The sequence below is a fragment of the Phyllobates terribilis genome, unplaced genomic scaffold (assembly GCF_046119375.1).
Source record: "Phyllobates terribilis strain yellow unplaced genomic scaffold, ASM4611937v1 Scaffold_1__5_contigs__length_1240528914, whole genome shotgun sequence".
Taxonomy (NCBI): Eukaryota; Metazoa; Chordata; class Amphibia; order Anura; family Dendrobatidae; genus Phyllobates; species Phyllobates terribilis.
Genome location: NW_027362761.1, coordinates 1,135,293,132 through 1,135,315,670, shown reverse-complemented (window position 1 = coordinate 1,135,315,670; position 22,539 = coordinate 1,135,293,132). Strand labels below are relative to the sequence as shown.

General features: G+C 41.2%; 1 protein-coding gene across 2 annotated transcripts in view; it reads right to left on the bottom strand.

Annotated features, from left to right (window-relative positions):
* The window catches only part of DOK7 (docking protein 7), a 240,908-nt gene extending 219,410 nt beyond the window's left edge, over positions 1 to 21,498 (bottom strand). Inside the window, exons 1-2 of one of the 2 annotated variants that reach the window (XM_073647623.1) lie at positions 21,234 to 21,498; positions 21,066 to 21,111 (exon numbers count right to left, since the gene is read on the bottom strand). In XM_073647623.1, the coding sequence (XP_073503724.1) occupies positions 21,066 to 21,111; positions 21,234 to 21,287 (100 nt within the window). In that variant the 5' untranslated portion in view covers positions 21,288 to 21,498. The remainder of the gene's footprint in view (positions 1 to 21,065; positions 21,112 to 21,233) is intronic. The other variant, XM_073647632.1, reaches the window with a different exon arrangement.
* Between the last annotated feature and the right edge of the window lie 1,041 nt (positions 21,499 to 22,539).

The following is a 22,539-nucleotide window of genomic DNA, read 5'->3' as shown; positions in this document are numbered from 1 at the left end:
ATTATGCTAATGACACTCGGCTCAAACTCTGTCAGAGCTTCAACTGAGTGTGATCCGATTCTCTCACAGCACAGATATGGAGAAGATGGAGAACTTACTTTCTCCATCTTCTCCATAGTCTCTGTGAGTGTTCATCGGACTGCACTTGGATGACATCCGAGTGCAGTCCAATGTTTTACGTGCACCCATAGACTTGTATGGGTGCACATGGTCCGAATATCGAATGAGATTATTTTCTCATGCCGATAATCGCAAATCTGCACTGTCCCATAGTATAACATAGGGCCGAGTCCTATCCGATAAAACATCACATAGCATTCGGCCGTGTTATACGACAGTGTGAGCGAGCCCTTAGAGTCAAGGAATATTTACATGCAAATGATGATATTACTCTCCCAGTGTATATTTTTTTAGACGAGTTCATAGTAAATGCTTTGCCTTTTTGACATGTGATCAACTAAAGAACAAGAAAGATTTAGGACCTCCCCTATACAGAAACGGAAAATAGTTTGGAGGACTTGCATGTCCTTTTTTATTTATTATGAGAAAATCATAAAAGATCCCATTTTTTAACCATGCTGTGACTTTCTGCTGAGGGAGAGGGAGAGAGCTGCCCTATTCAGAGTCTGTAATAAGACCTGCTGACAAAAGTGTTGAAGATACAGTCTAATGGGAATTAACAATGAAAAAAAGTTAATTTCACAAATGGCTTGTATTTTTTTTAATACAAACTTTTTGTCTTTACAGCTCCTTTAAAGGGAATCTGTCATCAGGTTTTTGCCACCTAATCTGAGAGCAGCATAATGTAGGGTTAGAGGCACTGATTCCAGTAATGTGTCACTTACTGGGCTGCTTAGTGTTGTTTTGATAAAATCATTGATTTGTCAGATGGTAATTATCACTAGATGACTAGTAAGTTCTGTAGGACCCCACCCCCATCACTGATCAGTAGATTTCTGTGTACACTGAGCATGGGCAGAAAGCTGCCAATCAGTGGTGTGGGCGGGGCTATACAGAGCGCAGCATTCAGAGAGCTGCTAGATCTGCAGCAGATAAAAAGGTGATTTTCTCAAAATGACAACAAGCAGCTGAAAAAGTGACACATCGCTGGAATCAGGGTATCTGCCCCTATATTGTGCTGCTCTCAGATGGGGCAGCACAATTAATATTGTGCCAAATTAATTTCCCGTGAACTATCACATGATCTATCACAGGGGATCATGTGGCATGTCACGTGATAAATCAGGTGGGGGGGGGGCCGCGCCTTCTAAACTGCCCGGGGCCCTTGCTACTCTTAATCCACCCCTGGACAGACCTTAAGTGATTATGTCCCTGTCCCTGCTGCTAATCAGTAGCCTCAGTAGTCAGGTCACTGGTGATCAGGCATCCTAGAGCGTGAGATGGTAAGAAATCTTCAAACTTCATAAACATTAAAAATTGTGTAGAAAACCCATTTAAGTTGACCATACACATAAGATTAGGACAGACAAATGATGGCCAATCACTCATACGCCAGATCTTTTATAAAGGATATGCTATACTAACATGACAGATCAAATACATATTAAAAAAAGGCATGCATATCCAAAAAGTGTCAAATGACCAGTCATGAAATAGAAGTCTAGTTTCACTGTCCATTATTCACAGTAGCCAATTTGAATCATTTCACAGACTTTAATCTTTTCTGTATGGCCAGCCGTAGGTCATAGGAGAATTGTGTACAGATTTGATGTCAGGCTTTAGTGCTTGTTGTTTCTTGAACGTGTGCATCGTGACATGGTATGCCATCCCAAGCAAAGCAAGTCAAGCAAGCATTCCTTCATATCTGATTTCAAGGGTCCCATATCGGTTTTCTATGTACATGGAGCACTGTTCTCCTGCTGCATGGACACTATTTGTGTCACCCGTCGGTACAAACAACCCACAGTATCCTGAGGGGTACTGGTAGATTATTGAGGGGGCAACACGCCACTCTGCATGGATGGTAGACTGCATACTAATCCAGATAGCTTCATCACTAACCAAGTCCCTTGTCTGCAGAGTCCACTGTCATAATCTCCTTTATAGAAGAAGGGTATGAGAAGATCACGGCAGCATAAAGCATGATTATCCACTCTTAGGCCTCCTTTGCTTGTGTGATTTATTGAGAAACCTAATCTTTCCCAGATAGTTCAGGTAGACGGTGACAGTCAATGAATCCAAACTGGTGAAGTCATAAGTGGTAAAATGAGCAAAGGCAGGATGGCCGACTGCCAATCATTACCTGTGTAGGTTAGAAGCCTATGGGTTCATGTGTCCTGAAACTAAGAGGTTGTATAACCCAGCTTGTTATTATTAGCACCGGTAAGAAATAATATGGTCTTGCCTAAAAGAGTTTCACTTTACATGTTCAAGTTGTTAGAGCACGGTGAGGTTCCTTGTTTTCTCACCTAAAAGATGGTGGATGACTGAGATATTCACTGAAAATATGACCATGTATGCCACTATTTCATAGGTCATTTCTGTCTTCCTTTGAATTAATTTAATCAAACACAAAGTAATGAGACATCTCCACGTTCCCACTACACCCATTATACACCCACAGACAGTAATATGGAGTCGGTCCCTCTGCAGCTGTAACAGTTCCCACTCTTCTGAGACAGCTTTGTATAAGATTTTGGAGGTGTCTGTAGGAATTTTTGCGCATTCATCCCGAAGAATATTTGTGAGGTCAGACACTGATGTGTTGAGGAGACGCCGGGCTTACAATCTCCGCTCTAGTTGCTGGATGGGGCTGAGGTTTGGTCTCTGTGCTGCCGTTCATGGCCTTCCACCCAGTTTCCCCAGCCATGTCTTTATAGACCTTGTGCACTGGGCACAGTCATGGAGAACAGAAAAGGACCTTCCCAAAACTGGTCTCACAAAACTGGAAGCTACAATTGCCCAAAATGTCTTGGTATATGCTGAAGCATACCACTGCGTAATCTGTATGCTGTTTCTGTAAACTGTGTTTTTATTTAAAATGTTACACTGTTTACAGGCTCTTTCTTTCCATGCACATGGCTGCCTGCCGAATGAGATAACTGAGAATCTGTCAATGACCTCATTCTAAAGGAAGATTGTAACTCTGTTATCTAACAGAGATGGGGTATCTGCGCTGGTCTAGGTGGGTTAGTAGCACTGATAAAGGTGACTGTAGACTCACTGACGAAGGATTCCGTGCAAATCCGAAACGCGTAGGAAAGGTCCTCAGTGCTACCCATATCCGCTCCATCGTGAGACTCCATGGGATCTGACATCACGCCTACCACGTGACCGGATGTCCAGCCAGTCCCCGCGAAAAGTGCGTAGGTACTCCGAACGCCCGCTACCACCGGAGCCTCCGGCCGGGACTCCGTGTGCGGCGCGATACCACCAGGCTATCTAGCCCTCATCAACAGGTCAGTACCACTAGACCTGCACAACACCACCAACGAGTGAAGCTCCAGGAAGTTACATGCTTGCAACGCCAGCAGCCGCCACCAGTATACAAGGTACACCACAACTGAACTACTTACCAATACAGCAAATAGATGCGGTCACCGACTCCTGCCCAATACCACGGACAGTGATCTCTGAGCTGAAAAGGAGGAAATCCCCCCTTGCTCACCAGCCCTCAGCATCAATTGCTAATTCTAATACAGAAACAAGGTGGTATACAGGAACCAAGTCCTCCTTCAACGCAGGGTAAATTAACATCTGCACCCCCCTCTATAACGAGACATTATATCCTAACCACATACCTAACTGTCTACCTTTAAACCCCAACCAGACACGCTGGACAGCCGTCAGCCACGTAACCATCGCTGGACATATACTCTACCAGCATCATCCATATCCCATCCAATAAGGTATATCCTTACCCACCAGATATCTGATCTAAGTTCCTAGTGTTCTCTCCTTTAATTACCAATTGTTTTCACAGACTTATACTCCAGGCATCCTCACGGATCCGAAACCTCCACCTCTACACCTATACCTCCAAATAGGTAACACCTCTCTCTAATCTCACTGTGGATTATAAACCCCAAAGGAATAGGGCTATAAACTAATCCCTTCCCTCTCCTTCCCTTACAGGTTTTCCTTACTTACCTCAAACCATCCGCTTAATCACTCCCTGAAGCAAGCTCCAAGCAAGATCCCTACCAATTGTGTTCTTAAATATCATCATTTTAATTGTGTTCTTAAATTGTGTTTTAAAGTAGGTCAGCCACCCCCACTGATTTTACTAAAACACTACCTTTATGTATTGTGCCTACACCTTTTAAACAATGAATTAATAAATATTTATCTATTTTAATTAACTGTCTACAGTCACCTTTATCAGTGCTTCTAACCCACCTAGACCAGCGCAGATACCCCATCTCTGTTTGTATTTATTCATGCAGCCTTTCTGGTTCACTGCAAGTATCAGCTGCAGGTCAAGGTTGTGAGTCCACAGTGCCCCCTATAAGTGTCTAATATAACTCTGTTATCTGTCTTTTTACTCCACTCTACTGTGCTCAATTATGACAACAGACCATGTCAAAGTTGAGTGGAATTTTTCAGCTCAGAAAAAAAAGACAGATAACAGATAAGGATAACAGGGCATTAGAACTAGGACACAGCGCCAGACAGTGAGAGCAGTGATTACTGATTAGCAGACCTTCTCTGAATGCTGTGAGGCTGGTTATTGTGTTAGTTTTATAACAGGAGCTCCTTCAGAAGTTGAGAGGGAGGAGTTATAAGGGGAGATGGTGATCAGATAACTTCTGTATAAATTTCAATGGGCTGGAGAGAGCTGACTGGAATGATAAGAGTTAACTCCTCTCCTGGAATGTAGCTATTGCACACTGAGGCTGGGATCTGTGGAAACTAGCTATGCACTATAAAAATAAAAGCTCTCATTGCAGCAAAATTACATTAGATAGGAAGAACAAGTCAATTGCAAACTTGCTTATGTTCACGCTGTCTAATTAAAGCAATTTAAGAACTAGAGAACACCCCCTTAAAATATAGAAACACTTAAACATGACAGCTCAAAAAGATCATGGGGTTGCTTACAGAAAGCTAGAGGTGCTATTTTTATTGCATTAGCCCGTTCCCGACATGTGGTGTAAAAATACATCACCTGTCTGGAGCTGGTGTATGGAGCAGGCTAAGAAGCTGAACTCGTATCATACCTAAAAGATGTCATCTGTGATACACAGCCACTATCTTCTTTAACCATTTATTGCTGCTATCAATCACTAACGACGGCATTTAAATAGTACAATCACTTTGGTCGGGCTTCATAAGAAAATGCTATGTTTACTTTATTCTGCAATACTTACTATTGTAGTACATAGAACAAGCGATCAAATGATCACAGATTCAATTACCCCAAGAGGACTAAAAAGTAAAGTAAAAAAAATAATAAAAAAGTTTTTAAAAATATGAAAAAAATATATAAAAAAAAATCTAAGCCCTCCTACACACACTCACACATTTTTCCCTGGCAATAATAAAGGAACAGAAAAAATAAGCATTTAAGGTATAGCCATTTCTATCAAATTCCAGTCTATCAAAATATAAAATTAATTAACTTCACTAGCAAATGCCAAAAAGAGAAAAAAACATAAATGCACAAATCACATTTTTTTTTAAGAAGGGTCACCCTAACTCCCTAAAAAATGCAATAAAAAGCAATCAAAAATATGGTGTCATTCAAAACCACAACTCATGCTGCAAAAAAACAATTACTGATACTGCTGTGTCAATAGAAAAAAAATTATGGCTCTTGCTTGCGCGATGCGTTCCCCGGCGGCAGCTGCTGGAAGCAGCTCTCATCATTGTCCCCTGCTCTCGCTGAGATCAGTGCGACCAAGGGACAATGTCGAGAGCTGTATTCAGCCCCTGCTGTCTACAACAAGTGTAAAATTAAGAATAAAATAAAAAACACATTATATTCACCTTCACACCTAATTCTCTGAAGCCATTGTCCTTTGTAAACAAACCAAAAATAAAAAATCACAATATCCCTCACCTGTCTGAAGTAGAAATAATCCAGTGTCCCACACCGCAATCCATCTGACTGACATTTCTGCATCAGCGTGTGCGGTGGCTTGAGGTGATCGCACACGCTGAGGAGCAGGGGAGAATTACTCACTGCAACGAGTGGGCCCCTGAACTGCGCTGAGCTCCCTGAGTTCAGCTGATCTCAGCACCAGCAGGGGACAATGATGTGAGATGCCTTCAGCATCCGGCACTGGGGAACAGCGTTAACTGTAACTCTGATTCCCAGGCGCCGCTACATGTGATACTGATGTGGCACACGGACGGCACAAGGTTGCCACACAGGTACACACGGACACGCTCACATGAATACCTAGGGTACTGTAATAACCAGGTGTGAAAGAGGCCTAACACATCAGCGTATATTCTCGAACATCAGTCTTTATAAAGTAAATAAAAAGAAGTTTTACTGTAAATGCAAACAAGTTCATTTATTATGCATAAACATCTTGTAATTCAAGTAAAAAGTAACTTGCGGTGCAGATCAGTTGCAGATTTGTTGCTTGTTATCAGTTCAGTGGGAAAGTCAAAATTTGTACAAAATCCAAATACTGAGGATATTCCTTCCTGCGGATTGGGTGAAAAATCTACAAATGAGGATTTAAAAAGTTTTTAATTTTTCTTTCCTGTTTACATAATCTGCAGTAAAATTCATAGTGACCAATTCGCAAAAAAATTGGTACAATTTAGCACTGATTTCTCTTGATTTCTGCAGATTCGAGGGGTTGTCCACCTTTAGAAACCATTTTTTATTACTTTAAGGGTTCCTGTCAGCAGGTTTTATGACCGTTGATGTGGAAACCTGTATAGTAAGTTTTAGGAGAAACACAAAGGGTTTCACACGTTTGCCAGTTTTGATCAAATCAGGGAGTCGATCGATCAGAGACAAGAGAAACACGACCAAAACTGTCTGTGTCCCAGACTCATCTGAGTCTCAGATGCCTGGATACAAGTTTTTATTACAAACCACAAAGAGAAGGAAAGTGGGAGTGGCTTATATTACGTTACCTAAAAATGGAGATAAGTTGGGGAAAAAAAAGTTGTCAATCATGTCTTCTGCTACATTTCTTAGGAGGCTGGTTATATCTAGTTTTACTCTACTTTCAGAACAAATGAAGGCTTTAATACATCTCTATATCAGAGACAACACCCTGTTATTTAAGAATAAGACTTATAAAGCTAATATTAAAATTCAAAATTATCAAAGAAATATGAATTGTCTAAATAATAAAGCAAAGTATAAATATTTACCATAACACCATAAACTAAAGTCATACATGGATTGTCCCTGCAATGTTGATTACACCCATACCCTTGTGAAATAAGTCAGTGTCTCTGTTTTATAGAAATCCATCAGCATTTTTTTCTGCAAATGAGCTGAAAGTGCATGGGGGGCTTGACTTTGCATTTGCAGCTATTCGACCTCTATCCGTCTTTCGCCGCCAGTCGCCGGCCTCCTGTCAGTGACTGACAAGTCACTTACATCTCTTCAACCTGCTCTGCCGCACAAAAAAAATCACAAAATAAAGAAAAAAATGTAATCCAATAAATACATTTATCTGTGTAAAAAATAAAAAATAAACAAAAAAAGTACGCATATTTGATATTGCCGCTTCCGGAACGAACCGACCTATAACATTGTCCCACTAGTTAACCCCTTCAGTAAACAAAATAAATGAAAACCAAGGCAAAAAACTATGCTTTCTCATCATACGGCCAAAAAAAAAGTGCAATAAAACACAATCAAAAATACAAATGTAAATAAAATTGGTAATGCTGAAAACGTCATAATGTCCCACAAAAAACAAGCTGCCATACAGCTCCATCGGCGGAAAAATAAAAAAGTTATAGCTCTCAGAATAAAGCGATTCAAAAATAATTATTTTTTCTATAAAATAGTTTTGATTGCGTAAAAGCACCAACACATAAAAAAAATACAAATGTGGTACCGCTATAAATTTACTGACCCGAAGAATAAAGTTGCCTTCTCAATTTTACCACACGCGGAACGGCCTAAAAAAAAATCCCAAAAAAACAATCCCTGAATTGCTTGTTTTTGTTCATTCTGCCTCCCAAAAATCAGAATAGAAAATGATCAAAAGATGTCATATGCCCGAAAATGATACTAATAAAAGCATCAACTCGTCCCGCAAAAAAACAAACCATCACATGACTCGATGCAAAAACTTTTTTCAATAAAAAGCGTCTTTTTGTGTGTGACAGCTGCCAAACATAAAAACCAGGCTCTGGAAAAGTGAAATGGCTCCTCATCCTCCAAAAGAAATCCAGCAAATTATGCGCTCCCAAATCCAAATACCCGCCTCCCTTCTGAGCTCCAGTGTGTCTAAACCACATTTAGCGTCCACATGTTTGGCATTTCTGTAGCAATGAGAGCCCGCCTAGTTTACAGGTGCATGTCTCCAGAAGCAGGAGCTGGGCACAACGTACTAGTCACTACCACAGCAGTTTGCAATTTTCACTCCACAATATCCACTGCTGCTTGTTTCTGGAAAGCACCCATGGAGTCAAAATCGTCACTACACCAGTAGATACAGTGGGTACAGAAAGTATTCAGACCCTTTTAATTTTTTCACTCTTTGTTTCATTGCAGCCATTTGGTAAACTCTAAAAAGTTTTTTTTTTTCTCATTAATGTACACTCTGCACCCTATCTTGACTGAAAAAAAGCAGAAATGTAAAATTTTTGCAAATGTAAATATCACATGGTCATAAGTATTCAGACCGTTTGCTCAGACACTCATATTTAAGTCACATGCTGTCCTTTTCCTTGTGATCCTCCTTGAGATGGTTCTACTCCTTCATAGGAGTCCAGCTGTGTTTAATTAAACTGATAGGACTTGATTTGGAAAGGCACACACCTGTCTATATAAGACCTCACAGCTCACAGTGCATGTGAGACCAAATAATAATCATGAGCTCAAAGGAACTGCCCAAGGAGCTCAGAGACAGAATTGTGGCAAGGCACAGGTCTGGCCAAGGTTACAAAAGAATTTCTGCATTACTCAAGGTTCCTAAGAGCACAGTGGCCTCCATAATCCTTAAGTGGAAGAAGTTTGGGACCACCAGAAGTCTTGCTAGACCTGGTCGTCCAGCCAAACTGGGCAATCGTGGGAGAAGAGCCTCGGTGAGAGAGGTAAAGAAGAACCCCAAGATTACTGTGGCTGAGCTCCAGAGATGCAGTAGGGAGATGGGAGAAAGTTCCACAAAGTCAACTATCACTGCAGCCCTCCACCAGTCGGGCCTTTATGGCAGAGTGGCCCGACAGAAGCCTCTCCTCAGTGTAAGACATATGAAAACCCCCATAGAGTTTGCTCAAAAACACATGAAGGACTCCCATACTATGAGAAATAAGATTGTCTGGTCTGATGAGACGAAGATAGAACTTTTTGGTGATAATTCTAAGCGGTATGTGTGGAGAAAACCTGGCACTACTCATCACCTGTCCAATACAATCCCAACAGTGAAACATAGTGGTATCAGCATCATGCTATGGGGTTGTTTTTCAGCTGCAGGGACAGGGCGACTGGTTGCAATTGAAGGAAACATGAATGCGGCCAAGTAAAGAGATATCCTGGATGAAAACCTCTTCCAGAGTGCTCTGGACCTCAGACTTGGCCAAAGGTTCACCTTCCAACAAGACAATGATCCTAAGCACACAGCTAAAATAACAAAGGAGTTGTTAGAACCCTCCTGTTTGTTTTTTCCATCTTGTGTTTTGCGATCACGTGACCATCTGCCTTTATATTCCAGCTCCGCCCTTTTGGCTGTGCTGGACTTCAGTGTTGTTTGACTGTTTTGCTAGCCAGGTGCTTTGGTGCCTAAATCTTTCAGTTCGCTTGGTCCTTTGGGACCTCTAGTACCTTTTTGTCAGTTTATCTTTTGTTTTCTGCAAACAACTTTCTCTGTTCAGGAGGTGTCCCATTTTTGTTCCAGTCCTTAGTTCTTTTAGGGACCCCTTCCCTTCTTTCTATAGGTCTTCGTTCAGACTAGCCTAGGACTAAGGCGGGTCTGTTCCTGTTTGCTAGGAACAGGCAGCCCGCTACATCGTAGGGATTCAGCTTAGTCTTACTGTAGGGAAATATTTCCCCTTCTTTCCTTAGTTCTTGTTGCAGATCATAACAGGGGTGGCTTCAGAACAACTCTGTGACTATTCTTGACTGGCCCAGCCAGAGCCCTGACCTAAACCCAATTGAGCATCTCTAGAGAGACCTGAAAATGGCTGTCTACCGATGTTTACCATCCAACCTGACGGAACTAGAGAGGATCTGCAAGGAAGAATGGCAGAGGATCCCCAAATCCAGGTGTAAAAAACTTGTTGCATCACTCCCAAGAGGACTCATGGCTGTAATAGCTCAAAAGGGTGCTTCTACTCAATACTGAGCAAAGGGTGTGAATACTTATGACCATGTGATATTTTAGTTTTTCTTTTTTAATAAATTTGCAAAAATTTCTACATTTCTATTTTTTTTCAGTCAAGATGGGGTGCAGAGTATACTTTAATGAGAAAAAAATGAACTTTTTAGAATTTACCAAAGAGGTGCAGTGAATCAAAGAGTGAAAAATTTAAAGGGGTCTGAATACAAAGGAGTATAATTTCCAAAATGGAGTCACTTGAGGGGGATTCTCCTTTTCTAGCAATTAGGGGCTCTGTATATAGAGTCCGCCAACTATTCTAGGAAAATGTGCGCTCCAGGAGGCAAAAAGCACTCCATCCCTCCCGAGTCTCGCCGTATGGCTAAGCAGTACTGAACAGCCATATATGGTGTATTTCTACATTCAGCAGAAATTGTGGGACAAATTTTAGTGCCATTTTTACCCATTTCCCAGTGCGAATATGTAAAATCTGGGGCTAAAACAACATGTTGGTGGTAAAAATGTAATTATTTTTTCTTCACTACCCAAAGGTATAAAATGCTGTGACACATCTGTGATGTCAATATGATCACTGCATCCCTAGATGAATTCATTGAGAAGTGTAGTGTGCAAAATGGGGTCACTTATGGGGGAATTCGGCTGATCTGGCACCTCAGGGGCTCTACCAATGTGACATGGCACCCTCAAACCAATTCAGCAAAATCTGAACTCCAATATGGCGCTTCTTCCCTTCTGAGCTTTGTACTGTGCCTCAAAAGTAGTTTTTGACCACATATGGGGTGTCTGTTTTCTCAGGAGAAATTGCACAAAAAAATTTGGGGTCCATTTTCACCTGTTACCCTTGTGAAAATGCAAAATTTGGGGTTAAAGCACATTTTTGTGGGAAAAATGTGATTTTTTTTATTTTCACGGCTTAAAGTTATAAACTTCTGTGAAACACCTGGGGGTTCAAGGTGCTCGCCACACATCTAGATAAGTTCCCTGGGTGGTCTATTCTCCAAATTGGTGTCACTTGTGGGGAGTTTCCACTGTTTAGGCACATCAGGGGCTCTCCAAACCACTAATTATGCCAGCAAATTTTACATTCAAAAAGTCAAATAGCGCTCGTTCCCTTAAGAGCCCTGCTGTGCGCGCAAACAGTGTTTTTCCCCCACATATTTGGTATCGGTGTGCTCAGGAGAAATTTCACAACAAATTTTGAGGTCCATTTTCTCATCTTACCCTTGTCAAAGTAAAAAAAATTGGGTCTAAAGTAAAATGTTTGTGAAAAAAAGTTAAATGTTTATTTTTTCCTTCCACATTCCATTAACTCCTGTGAAGCACCTGAAGGTTTAATAAACTTCTTGAATGTGGTTTTGAGCACCTTGAGGGGTGCAGTTTTTAGAATGGTGTCACTTTTGTGTATTTTCTGTCATAAAGGCCCCTCAAAGTCACTTCGAATGTGATGTGGTCCCTAAAAAAATGGTTCTGTAATTTTTGTCATAAAAATGAGAAATCACTGGTCAACTTTTAACCCTTGTAATTTCCTAACAAAAAAATTATGTTTCCAAAATTGTGCTGATGTGAAGTAAACATGTGGCAAATGTTATTTATGAACCATTTTGTGTGACATATCTCTCTGATTTAAGAGCAAAAGAATTCAAATTTTAAAATTTTTGCAACACAAATTTTTACAAACATAAGTCACATCAAAGAAATTCTACCACTAGCATAACGTACAATATGTCAAGAAAAAACAATCTCAGAATCAGTGGGGTCCGTTGAAGCGTTCCAGAGTTATTACCTCATAAAATTACACTGGTCAGAATTAAAAAAATTGGCCTGGTCAGGAAGCTGAAAATAGACTTCGAGGTGAAAGGGTTAAGGCAGTTTTCAAATTCAATCCATAGTTGTAGGAATGGTAGCAAAGATTTCCCATGGATTTGTGGGTGATGAAATATCTAACAAAATGCGATTTAATATGAACAATAGTGGGGGGAAATAGGAAACATTGCTGACAGCATGGAAACAGTCTGCTTTATAACAGATAGAACTTCCAGTGACCACTTTCATTCAGATAGTTGCATGTAGCCAAATGGTAGTCACCCAGACAGGAGGTCACTGTAAGCAACCTAAAATGCAACAGGGCAACGCAAATGATAATAAGTGAACTACACACATGCAGTAACCAGTTTTGCTCCTCGCATAATAACTTCATATGGAATTCACCATCTTCTTGCTATAGTTTCCATAAATGTCTCGTTAGCGTCACCCAATATTCTGCCTACATAACAGTACAAGAGTTACGCCTAATAGAAACCTCTGTAGTAAAGTCTCTGAACCTGTCAGCTATTTATTTCAGGAAGATGATTAAATACCGGGAACCATGTCTACTTCGTGTTCAGACCTCCAGAACATGATACCGGCATCCCAGGATTTCTAATAATTATTACAGATGAGCATCAAATCCCTAGAAATAAGAAAGATGGATTTCAGGCCGGTTTCTTGAATGTTTTTCAAAAGGTTTGAATTAATGGAATGCGGCTTCTCACTGCAGAGGGTTTAGCAGTAAGACTTGTCACTTGTATTATCAAAGATTGACACATGGAATGTATCTATATCTCCAAGGTAATCACGTAGTAGAAGAAATAGTAGGAAAAAGAGCAAGACAGAGGGAGCACGATTAATATATATACAGTGGAGGAAATAAGTATTTGATACTCTGCCGATTTTGCAAGTTTTCCCACCTACAAAGAATGGAGAGATCTGTAATTTTTATCGTAGATACACTTTATCGTAGAGACAGAATCTAAAGATAAAAAAAAACAGAATATCACATTGTATGATTTTTAAATAATTGAATTTCATTTTATTGCATGAAATAAGTATTTAATCACCTACCAACCAGCAAAAATTCTGGCTCTCACAGTCCTGTTAGTTTTTCTTTAAGAAGCCCTCCTACTCTGCACTCGTTACCTGTTTGAACTCGTTACCTGTATAAAAGCCACCTGTCCACATACTCAATCAATCACACTTCAACCTCTCCACCATGGCCAAAGCCAAAGAGCTATCTAAGGACACCAGGAACAAAATTATAGATCTGCACAAGGCTGGGATGGGCTACAGGACAATAGGCAAGCAGCTTGTTGAGAAAGCAACAACTGTTGGCGCAATTATTAGAAAATGGAAGAAACACAAGATGACTGTCAATCTTCCTCGGTCTGGGGCTCCATGCAAAATCTCGTCTCGTGGGGTAATGATGAATCTGAGAAAGGTCAAGAATCAGCCCAGAACTACACGGGAGGACCTGGTCAATGACCTGAAGAGAGCTGGGACCACAATCTCAAACATTACCATTAGTAACACGCCGTCATGGATTCAAATCCTGCAGGGCATGCAATTTCCCCTTGCTTACGTCAGCACATGTTCAGGCCCATTTGAAGTTCGCCAATGACCATCTGGATGATCCAGAGGAGGCATGAAAGAAGGTCATGTGGTCAGATGAGACCAAAATAGAACTTTTTGGTATCAACTCCACTCGCCGTGTTTGGAGGAAGAAGAAGGATGAGTACAAGCCCAAGAACACCGTCCCAACTGTGAAGCATAGTGGGAGAAACATCATACTTTGGAGGTGCTTTTCTGCAAAGAGGACAGGATGACTGTACCTGACTAGCCCAGAGGAAGATGGGGATAACTCGGTACCCGGGCCTTTAGCCTGGCCTTTAGGGGTATCACGGTGGTCTGCTCCCGGGCCCGTACCCTGGGCCTCTCTTTAAAAAGGGGTTGATATTTGTAAAGTTTATAAAAGAAAGAGTTTGTGACGCCACCTGTGGTTTCTGGTGAGGATCACCAGCGCTGCGCAGTCCACTGAGGCTGATGATAGGGCAGCTTGATGGTATTGCTCTCCACAGGTAGAGCTGGGCCTCAGGGCAGTATAGGAACGGGGATGCAGGACAAAGAGACTACGCCGGGCCAGAGCAAGAACAGGGACGGACACGATAGTCACTTCAGTACCTTTTACTGGTGGAATTTCAGGCACTCCCCGGAGCACTGTAGGGTGAAGGGTGTATGTCCGGATCCTCCCCAATGAGCAGGTTTTGGACCTCCTGGTTCTTGCTGCTGCGTAGTAAGTTTCTGACCTGCCTGGAGCTAGGCCTAACTTTGTCTCTGTCCTGCGCTGGCTGACCTTGTGGTAGGGCCTTCTCTTGGAGTGCACGCTCCCGACCTACGGGGCCTATGTGTCTCCTGGCTCTGGTACGTATCAGCACTTTAGCGATCCTGGGACCTGTAGTTCTCCAGGGATTCCGGTTTATCTTGCTGGGTCGTGGAGATCCCGGCAAGCTTCGGACCCGGTGTCCGGTAACTACTTCTTCTTCTGGGGTGAGCTAGTTAAGCTCCTCTGCCCCCTATGTACTAACTCTCTACTCCTTCGCCTTCGGCCTATTCGGACTCTCAATAGGCTACTCACACTAACGGCAGCGTGCCGCGATTCACCGATCTTATGGCGCCGGCACACCTACAGTTCACCTCACTGAGCTACACCGAGTCTTGATCTGGATAAGCTCCACTGCAGACCGACCTCTCTCAGGCTTTTACACTGCAGGAACTCTCTCAACAGGTTTACTCTCTGTCAGTTCCTGTCTAGACTAACGGCTGCCTGGCTCCACCTTCCCTTATATATCTCCCTAAGGAGCTCCCTCTGGTGGTCTGAGGTGGAAGGTGGAGATGTGTGAATGGGTATGGGGGCCTCTTGTGGAGGAATCCTTCAATACACCCTTCTGGGTCTGTGATACCAAGCACAGCTGGGCTTCACATACCGTATTTAAGAGAGGATGGACAGGGTCATGAAATTGAAAGATTTCGGCCAACAATCTCCTTCCCACATTAAGAGCATTGAAGATGGGTCATGGCTGGGTCTCCCAACATGACAATGACCTGAAACACACAGCCAGGGCAACTAAGGAGTGGCTCTGTAAGAAGCATTTCGAGGTCCTAGAGTGGCCTAGCCAGTCTCCAGACCTGAACTCAATAGAAAATCTTTGGAGGATGCAACCCAGTACGGGGACATTATTAAACGAAGAGACCCAGGATGAGAGACATTATTATAGAAAGAGGCCCTGGATGAGGGATATTTGTTACAGGATACAGCCCAGTACAGGGGCTCTAGTTACACCACTGAGCCTAAAGGATCCGACATGTCAGTGCCTAACGCACACAAAACACTAATTTAAATGAGTAAGGGTTAATTCTTCATGTCTGCAGGCTCCCATAGCACCTCTAGTCCAAGTGATACCATAAGAATAAGAATGCAAACCACAGTGGAATATAATGTGGATCATTCATTAGTTTTTAAAATACAACAATTTACATTTATTACGTAGATCTTTTAAAGCTGATGAGGCTGGTGTATTTATTATGAAAATCCATGTCAGTTCAAACTCAAGCTCTAGTAAACCTCCTCAGTGTGCCTTCTCCCTGTTGCTACTAAATCTCTGCCCACCTACCCTAAGTACCAGCATCTCAGTGTGCTGCATCTCCATGCACCTCACCTAACTGACAGCTCCTTCTTACGTCCTGCTGTGGAATCACTCCCAATCTAGCCTGATTGTCAGTTCTTCAGTGTCTCTCCTACTGCTGCTGATGTCTCACACTGCTCAGTACAAGCTGCAGCTGTTAGTCAATCTGGTTGGGTGAATTCACTGTATACACTTGAACTCATGAGTTTTCTGACTCTTTAGCTGAACTGATTTTAATATCAGTGTTATGAAGCTATAGGTTTTCATAAGTATACCATCCTCATCAGGCCTAAGAGATCTACACTCCTCAACATTGAAATTTCAACACCAAGAAGAAAGAATGATTTAATTATAGAAATCACAGGATGGATAGGTATGTTACTAATCTGCAAATGATGAAAAATTGGAAACAAAATTTTTAAAACATCATGTTTTATTCAGTCTGGAGTATGAGCGCCCTGTGCAGAACAGTCCTGCAATTATAGCCTCGGTTGCTATCAATGAGGTTAATAATGGTTGTCTGAGGAAGGTTCTGCCGCGCTGAATGCACTCCTATAAATCATTAATATCCAATGCTGGAAGCTCCTTGTGCAATGGCATATTTAGACTGTGGAGGCTGCTCACAGTAGCACGAGCAGCATGCAGCATGGCGTTATCATGTTGAAAAATGGTTTCTGGGACATTTTCTAGAAATGGCTGTACCACCTAGTTCCACGATTGATCTGTGCTGCAAGTGAAATTGGACATCACATACGAAGCATAAGGCATCAAATAATGTCAACACAAACCATCAGTAGGGAATTACATGACATTGAGCTACGAGCCAGACGTCCAGCTACAGGTGCTCCATTGACCTCACACCACCGCTCTCTAAGGTTTTCATGGCGCAGAAAAAGGTAATGGAGGCTGGAAGGGAGGTCTGTCCTCTTCAGCGATGAGTCCCACTTTTGTCTTGGACGTAGTCAAGACAATGAAGAGGCCTTTACGAGGGAATGTGACACCAGTTTTACACCTGGGATTATGGTGTGAGGTAGCATAATGTACAGTAGTTGGACCCCCCTAGTCTTCATTCCAGGTACACTATGGACCTGGACTTGATGGTGGAACCAGTGGAGCGGACATTTCTCGAAAGCGTCCAAAAGCCATTTTGCAATACAACAGCATTAGGTCGCATGCTGCTCGTGCTATTGTGAGCAGCCTGCGCGACCTAAACGTGCTACCATGACCTACAGTGTCTCCAGACTTTGTCTCACAGCAAGCACATGTAAGATGTCATTGATGAAATTGCACAAGAAGCTGCCAGCAGCAGATCTTGATGATTTTCATGCCAAAGTGCATTGAGTGCGGCAGAACATTTCCCAGACAACCATTAATCACCTCTTTAATAGCAGCCGACACTGTAAGTGCAGGGATTTCTGCATGTGGCGCTCATACTCCATGTTGAATAAATAAATGTTTCCAACATTTTGTTTCCATTGTTTCATTATTTGCAGATCAGTAATATCTATCCATCCTGTAATTTCCATATTTCCACGATGCAGAGGAATGTATTTAGTAATGTGTGCAGCTTATATTGTGAAATCTAGTGACAAATTCACTTTAACATAGTTAGCCAGAGTTCACCCTTCTCCCAGAGAACCTCTATAGTTAATGTGCCAACCACAGAGCCATCACTGCCTTACACATAGCCCTTAAAAATGAATCTGTCACACTGAAGATGCAATATAATCTGCCATTGATCTTTTATAGAGCAGAAAGAGATGAGCAGATTGATACATAGACTTGTAGGAATTACAAAAACCTTTCAGATTTCTTATCATGGCAGTCTGTGTGGGGACAGGGTAGTACAGCAGAGCTGAGCTCAGTCCCATTACAAACATGTATTTAGCTGAAGCCCTGTTAGCTCAACCGTACTGTCCCTTATTGAGATGAAAGCTGAGAGGTGTTATTTATCCCTGTACAGCACTTGTAAACACTCAACAGTGAAACAAGTGAGGAGAGAAGACTGTCTGTCATTACATGTCTTACACAGGAGAAAACCTTTTCTAAGCTTTTGTTCTTTTTTCCCCAGGATGTTGCTGTTTGCTTATGATTGGTCAATGTCATACAAGCGAAGAAGTACAACATGAGTTTAACATTAATTATAACCTAAACTTTACAAGCAAATATCTTTGCAACGGAGTTGTTAAAAAATAAAAATTACGTTTTTCTCAACTCGACAGCTACTACTCCATGACGTGGCTAGTTTACAATCTCAAACTGGTTAATGGTCCTCTTAACCTCCAATAGAAATTACTTCTGTCCACAAAATCTCAGAAACCAGGCTAGGACAAGTTACCAAGAGGTATGATGACCCTCACATGACCAGCAGAAGATCAAAAGTCTGCAGTGGAGAGGAAAGTTATGCTGTCCACTGCCAGAATTAGGCACATTTCCCTTAGGTTCAAGGTTGGACCCATCCCATTAGGGTATCAGAGGATCTTATGGGGGGCTTAGTTAATGACATGATAATGAGTCCCAAAAATCCAGCAGAAGACAACTTCACTTAAGCTGATTTGGAGTAAGGGCCATTACTACAATTTATTGATATGATGATAGTATAAAGTGGACGTGCACATTTTTATATAAATTAATTATAGTTCTGCAAAATAATTTCCTATACTGGGCCCTGAGAAAGAAGTCTGTCGTTGACTAAGCCCCGTTATCTACATATAAAGGCAGGAGAGCTTTTGGCACTCAGGTATCATCCAGTTACCTAACAGCCTTTACCTTTGTTAGAAAATATCATATAGCGTTGAAACCAGAAGTTTACATACACTATATAAAAAAACACATGTTTTTTTCTCAATATCTTACATGAAATCAGAATAAGCCTTTCCCGTTGTAGGTCAATTAGGATTACCATCATTTTTAATATTTGCCAAATACCATAATAATATGAGAGAGAGAGAGAATGTTTTAAGGCATTTTTATTACTTACTGCGAAGTCAAAAGTTTACATACACTAAGATTACTATGCCTTTAAATAATCCTGGACTGCCCATATGATAATGTCATGTGTTTGGAAGCTTCTGATTTTTTGGCAACATCTGAGTTAATTAGAGACACACCTGTAGATGTATTTTAATGCACACCTGAAACACACTGCTTCTTTGTGTAACATAATGGGATACTCTAAAGAAATCAGCCAATATATCAGGAAGAGAATTGTGGACTTGCACAAGTCTGGCTCATCCTTGGCTACAATTTCAAGATGCCTGAAGGTGCCTCATTCATCTGTACAAACAATTATATGCAAGTACAAACAAGATGGAAATGTCCAGTCATCATACCGCTCAGGAAGGAGACAGGTTCTGTGTCCCAGAGATGAACGTGCTTTGGTCTGACTTGTGCATATCAACCCAAGGACAAAAGCAAAAGACCTTGTGAAGATGATGCAGGAAGCTAGTAAGATTGTGTCAATAACCACAGTAAAACGAGTACTGTATCAACATGGGTTGAAAGGCCACTCTGCCAGGAAGAAGCCATTACTCCAAAAGAAACATAAAAATGCCAGATTAATGTTTACAAATGGACATAGGAACAAATACTTTCATTTTGGAGACATGTCCTGTGGTCTGATGAAACTAAAATTGGACTTTTTGGGCATAATGACCATCGTTACGTTTGGAGAAAAAAGGGAGAAGCTTGGAAGCCTAAAGACACGATCCCAACTGTGAAACACTGTGGTGGCAGCATCATGTTGTGGGTTTGTTTTGCTGCAGGAGGGACTGGTGCACTTCCCAAAATAGATGGCATCATGAGAAAAGAAGATTATGGGGCAATACTGAAGCAACATCTCAAGATATCAGACAGGAAGTTAAAGCTTGGGCAGAAATGGGTCTTCCAAATAGACAATGACCCAAAGCATACTGCCAAAATGGTAACAAAGTGGCTTAAGGATAACAAAGTCAATGTTTTGGAGTGGCCATCCCAAAGCCCTGATCTAAATCCTGTGAAAAGCCTGTGAGCAAGGTGACCTACAAACCTGGATCAGTTACACCAGTTTTGTCAGGAGGAATGGGCCCAAATTCCCACCAACTATTGTGAGAAGCTTGTGGAAGGATATCCCAAACGTTTGACCCAAGTCATTCAGTGGCAATTGTATCAAACACTAATGAAATGTATGTAAACTTTTGACTTTGCAGTAAGTAATAAAATGCCTTAAAACATTCTCTCGCTCTCATTATTCTGCCATTTGGCAAATATTAAAAATGATGGTAATCCTAATTGACCTAAAACGGGAAAGGTTTATTCTGATTTCATGTCAGATATTGAGAAAAACATGCATATATGTCTGTTTATATAGTGTATGTAAACTTCTGGTTTCAACTGTATATTAAGATATTAATTCTTGAAAATCACTAAATTCTAAAGTATTTTTGTAGTTTTAATAAATTATATATTCCAATTGTATAATTTTATTATTTTTTTTGTAGACAATTTCAAATTGAATATTTCAATATGAAGAAACATTGGAAGTCGCACCATTCTGCCATAATGTTTCAAGCTGCTGGGAAACATGAAACCTGCTGCAAAGTTTTAATGTCATCTCACCCCTTTCGTACAGCTCGCTCACACGCTAGGCAGAGTTCTGTATCCTCTTTCTATTTTTGTAAGTGCAATGTGCTTTGAAGTAACAAACCCTTCTCTGTGCCCATTGATATATCTGAAAGAGAGGCCACTAAACGTGAATCTCAACAATTACCCTAAATCGTGCCTCCACTGAAGTCTACGACAACTTGGAGAAAAAATAAAAATAAAAAAGTAATTAAACCAAAACATTGCATAAAAGAAGAAGTGAAATCCACGTATAGGAATTAGAAGACTTCAAATTCAAAGAAAAGCAAAATCTTAAGAATAAAGTCATATTATTAACCTTCGAAGAAGGGTTTTTTTTGACTGAACCACCAGGACAAAAGTGTTTTCTGAAAAGAAAAATTACCCCTTTCCTACCTGGAAGAAACCTTCTAAAAATCCTTCACATCTTTGAGGGTGAACATGAAATTACATTCAGGTTTTGTATTGATTACTACAGTACTGTCTAAAAGTTAATAAGGTTAAGAATAAAAAAAAAGTACCGTACCTGCAACAGGGGAAGGTTTTCGAAGAAGAACCCACCTATTCTTCCACTGAAAGCACAAAACAACGGGAAATGATTAGGAAAATCATAAGAAGGACCATTTGAAATTCCAGAACACAATATTTCCTGGAAATTGAAGGTGACGGTGGAAAAAATGTCCATTTCGCTGACCTTTTTTCCATCTCTCAATCTGACTTGACCCTCCACCACAATCGAATCCGTCATCTTCAGTCATGGTTCCAAACAGCTGCTACCTCCTCTCTCCCCTCTCTCTTTCTGAGCGTACTTAAGCTGAAGGGTCACTTTCAAAATAGCTTTAATAGCTCTGCCTGGCAGGAGACAGAGAGACAGGGAAAGTTGCATTTTGTGACACACACGCAGCCTACTGCTGAGCAAATGGCCACTAACTTCTCCAGCCGCCTCCCACCAGCTATTACCAAGTCTCTCACCCACAGGAGTGGGCAAGGGGATTTAACAGCTGTCCAAATCCTTTTTATTATTTTAGTTTCACCTCTTTAAGGACGGAAATTATTCAAGAATGCCATGTCTCTAACTTTGTGTTCAGAATAGAAGAATTTACTCTGTAGAAGATATAAGTGGGACGGCATGACTGTTTGGACATGCAGGCAGTAATCCTACTTATTATCTCTTTATCTGGTGGCTTATGAATGGAGGAGGAGAGGTGGGCTGAAAAATTCCAAAAAATCTCATGCCTAACAAGGAATCAGTTACATAATCCACAACCTGGATAGTGTGTGCTTTACAATGTAGATCATTGGTTCTTTTAGGGGACAGAATATACCTTATAGTCTAGGTATAAAAAATCATAGTCCTATTGCTGGGACCCCCACCAATTCCGAGAATGTTGTGAGGGCAAAATAACCTATGTGATGAGAGCAGTAGTGAGCATGTGCGACCACGGCTTCTATATACTGAGAATGGAACATAAATTGCACATGCTCACTACAGCACCCTTCACACGGTGGACCTTAGACTCCCCATAATCCCGATTGGCAGGGGTCCCAGGGGTCTATGGGCCAAGTGCTTATTTATGTCTTATAATCTCCACCCTTTTGAAAACTAAGGGACAAATTCTTGTCCACTATAGAATGATATTAACTCCTCAGCGACCAATCCAGTGATGCATATACAGTATATATATATATATATATATATATATATATATATATATATATATATATATAGTACAGACCAAAAGTTTGGACACACCTTCTCATTTAAAGATTTTTCTGTATTTTCATGGCTATGAAAATTGTACCTTCTTATATTCTAGGTTCTTCAAAATAGCCACCTTTTGCTTTGATGACTGCTTTGCACACTCTTGGCATTCTCTTGATGAGCTTCAAGAGGTAGTCACCGGAAATGGTTTTCACTTCACAGGTGTGCCCTGTCAGGTTTAATAAGTGGGATTTCTTGCCTTATAAATGGGATTGGGACCATCAGTTGTGTTGTGCAG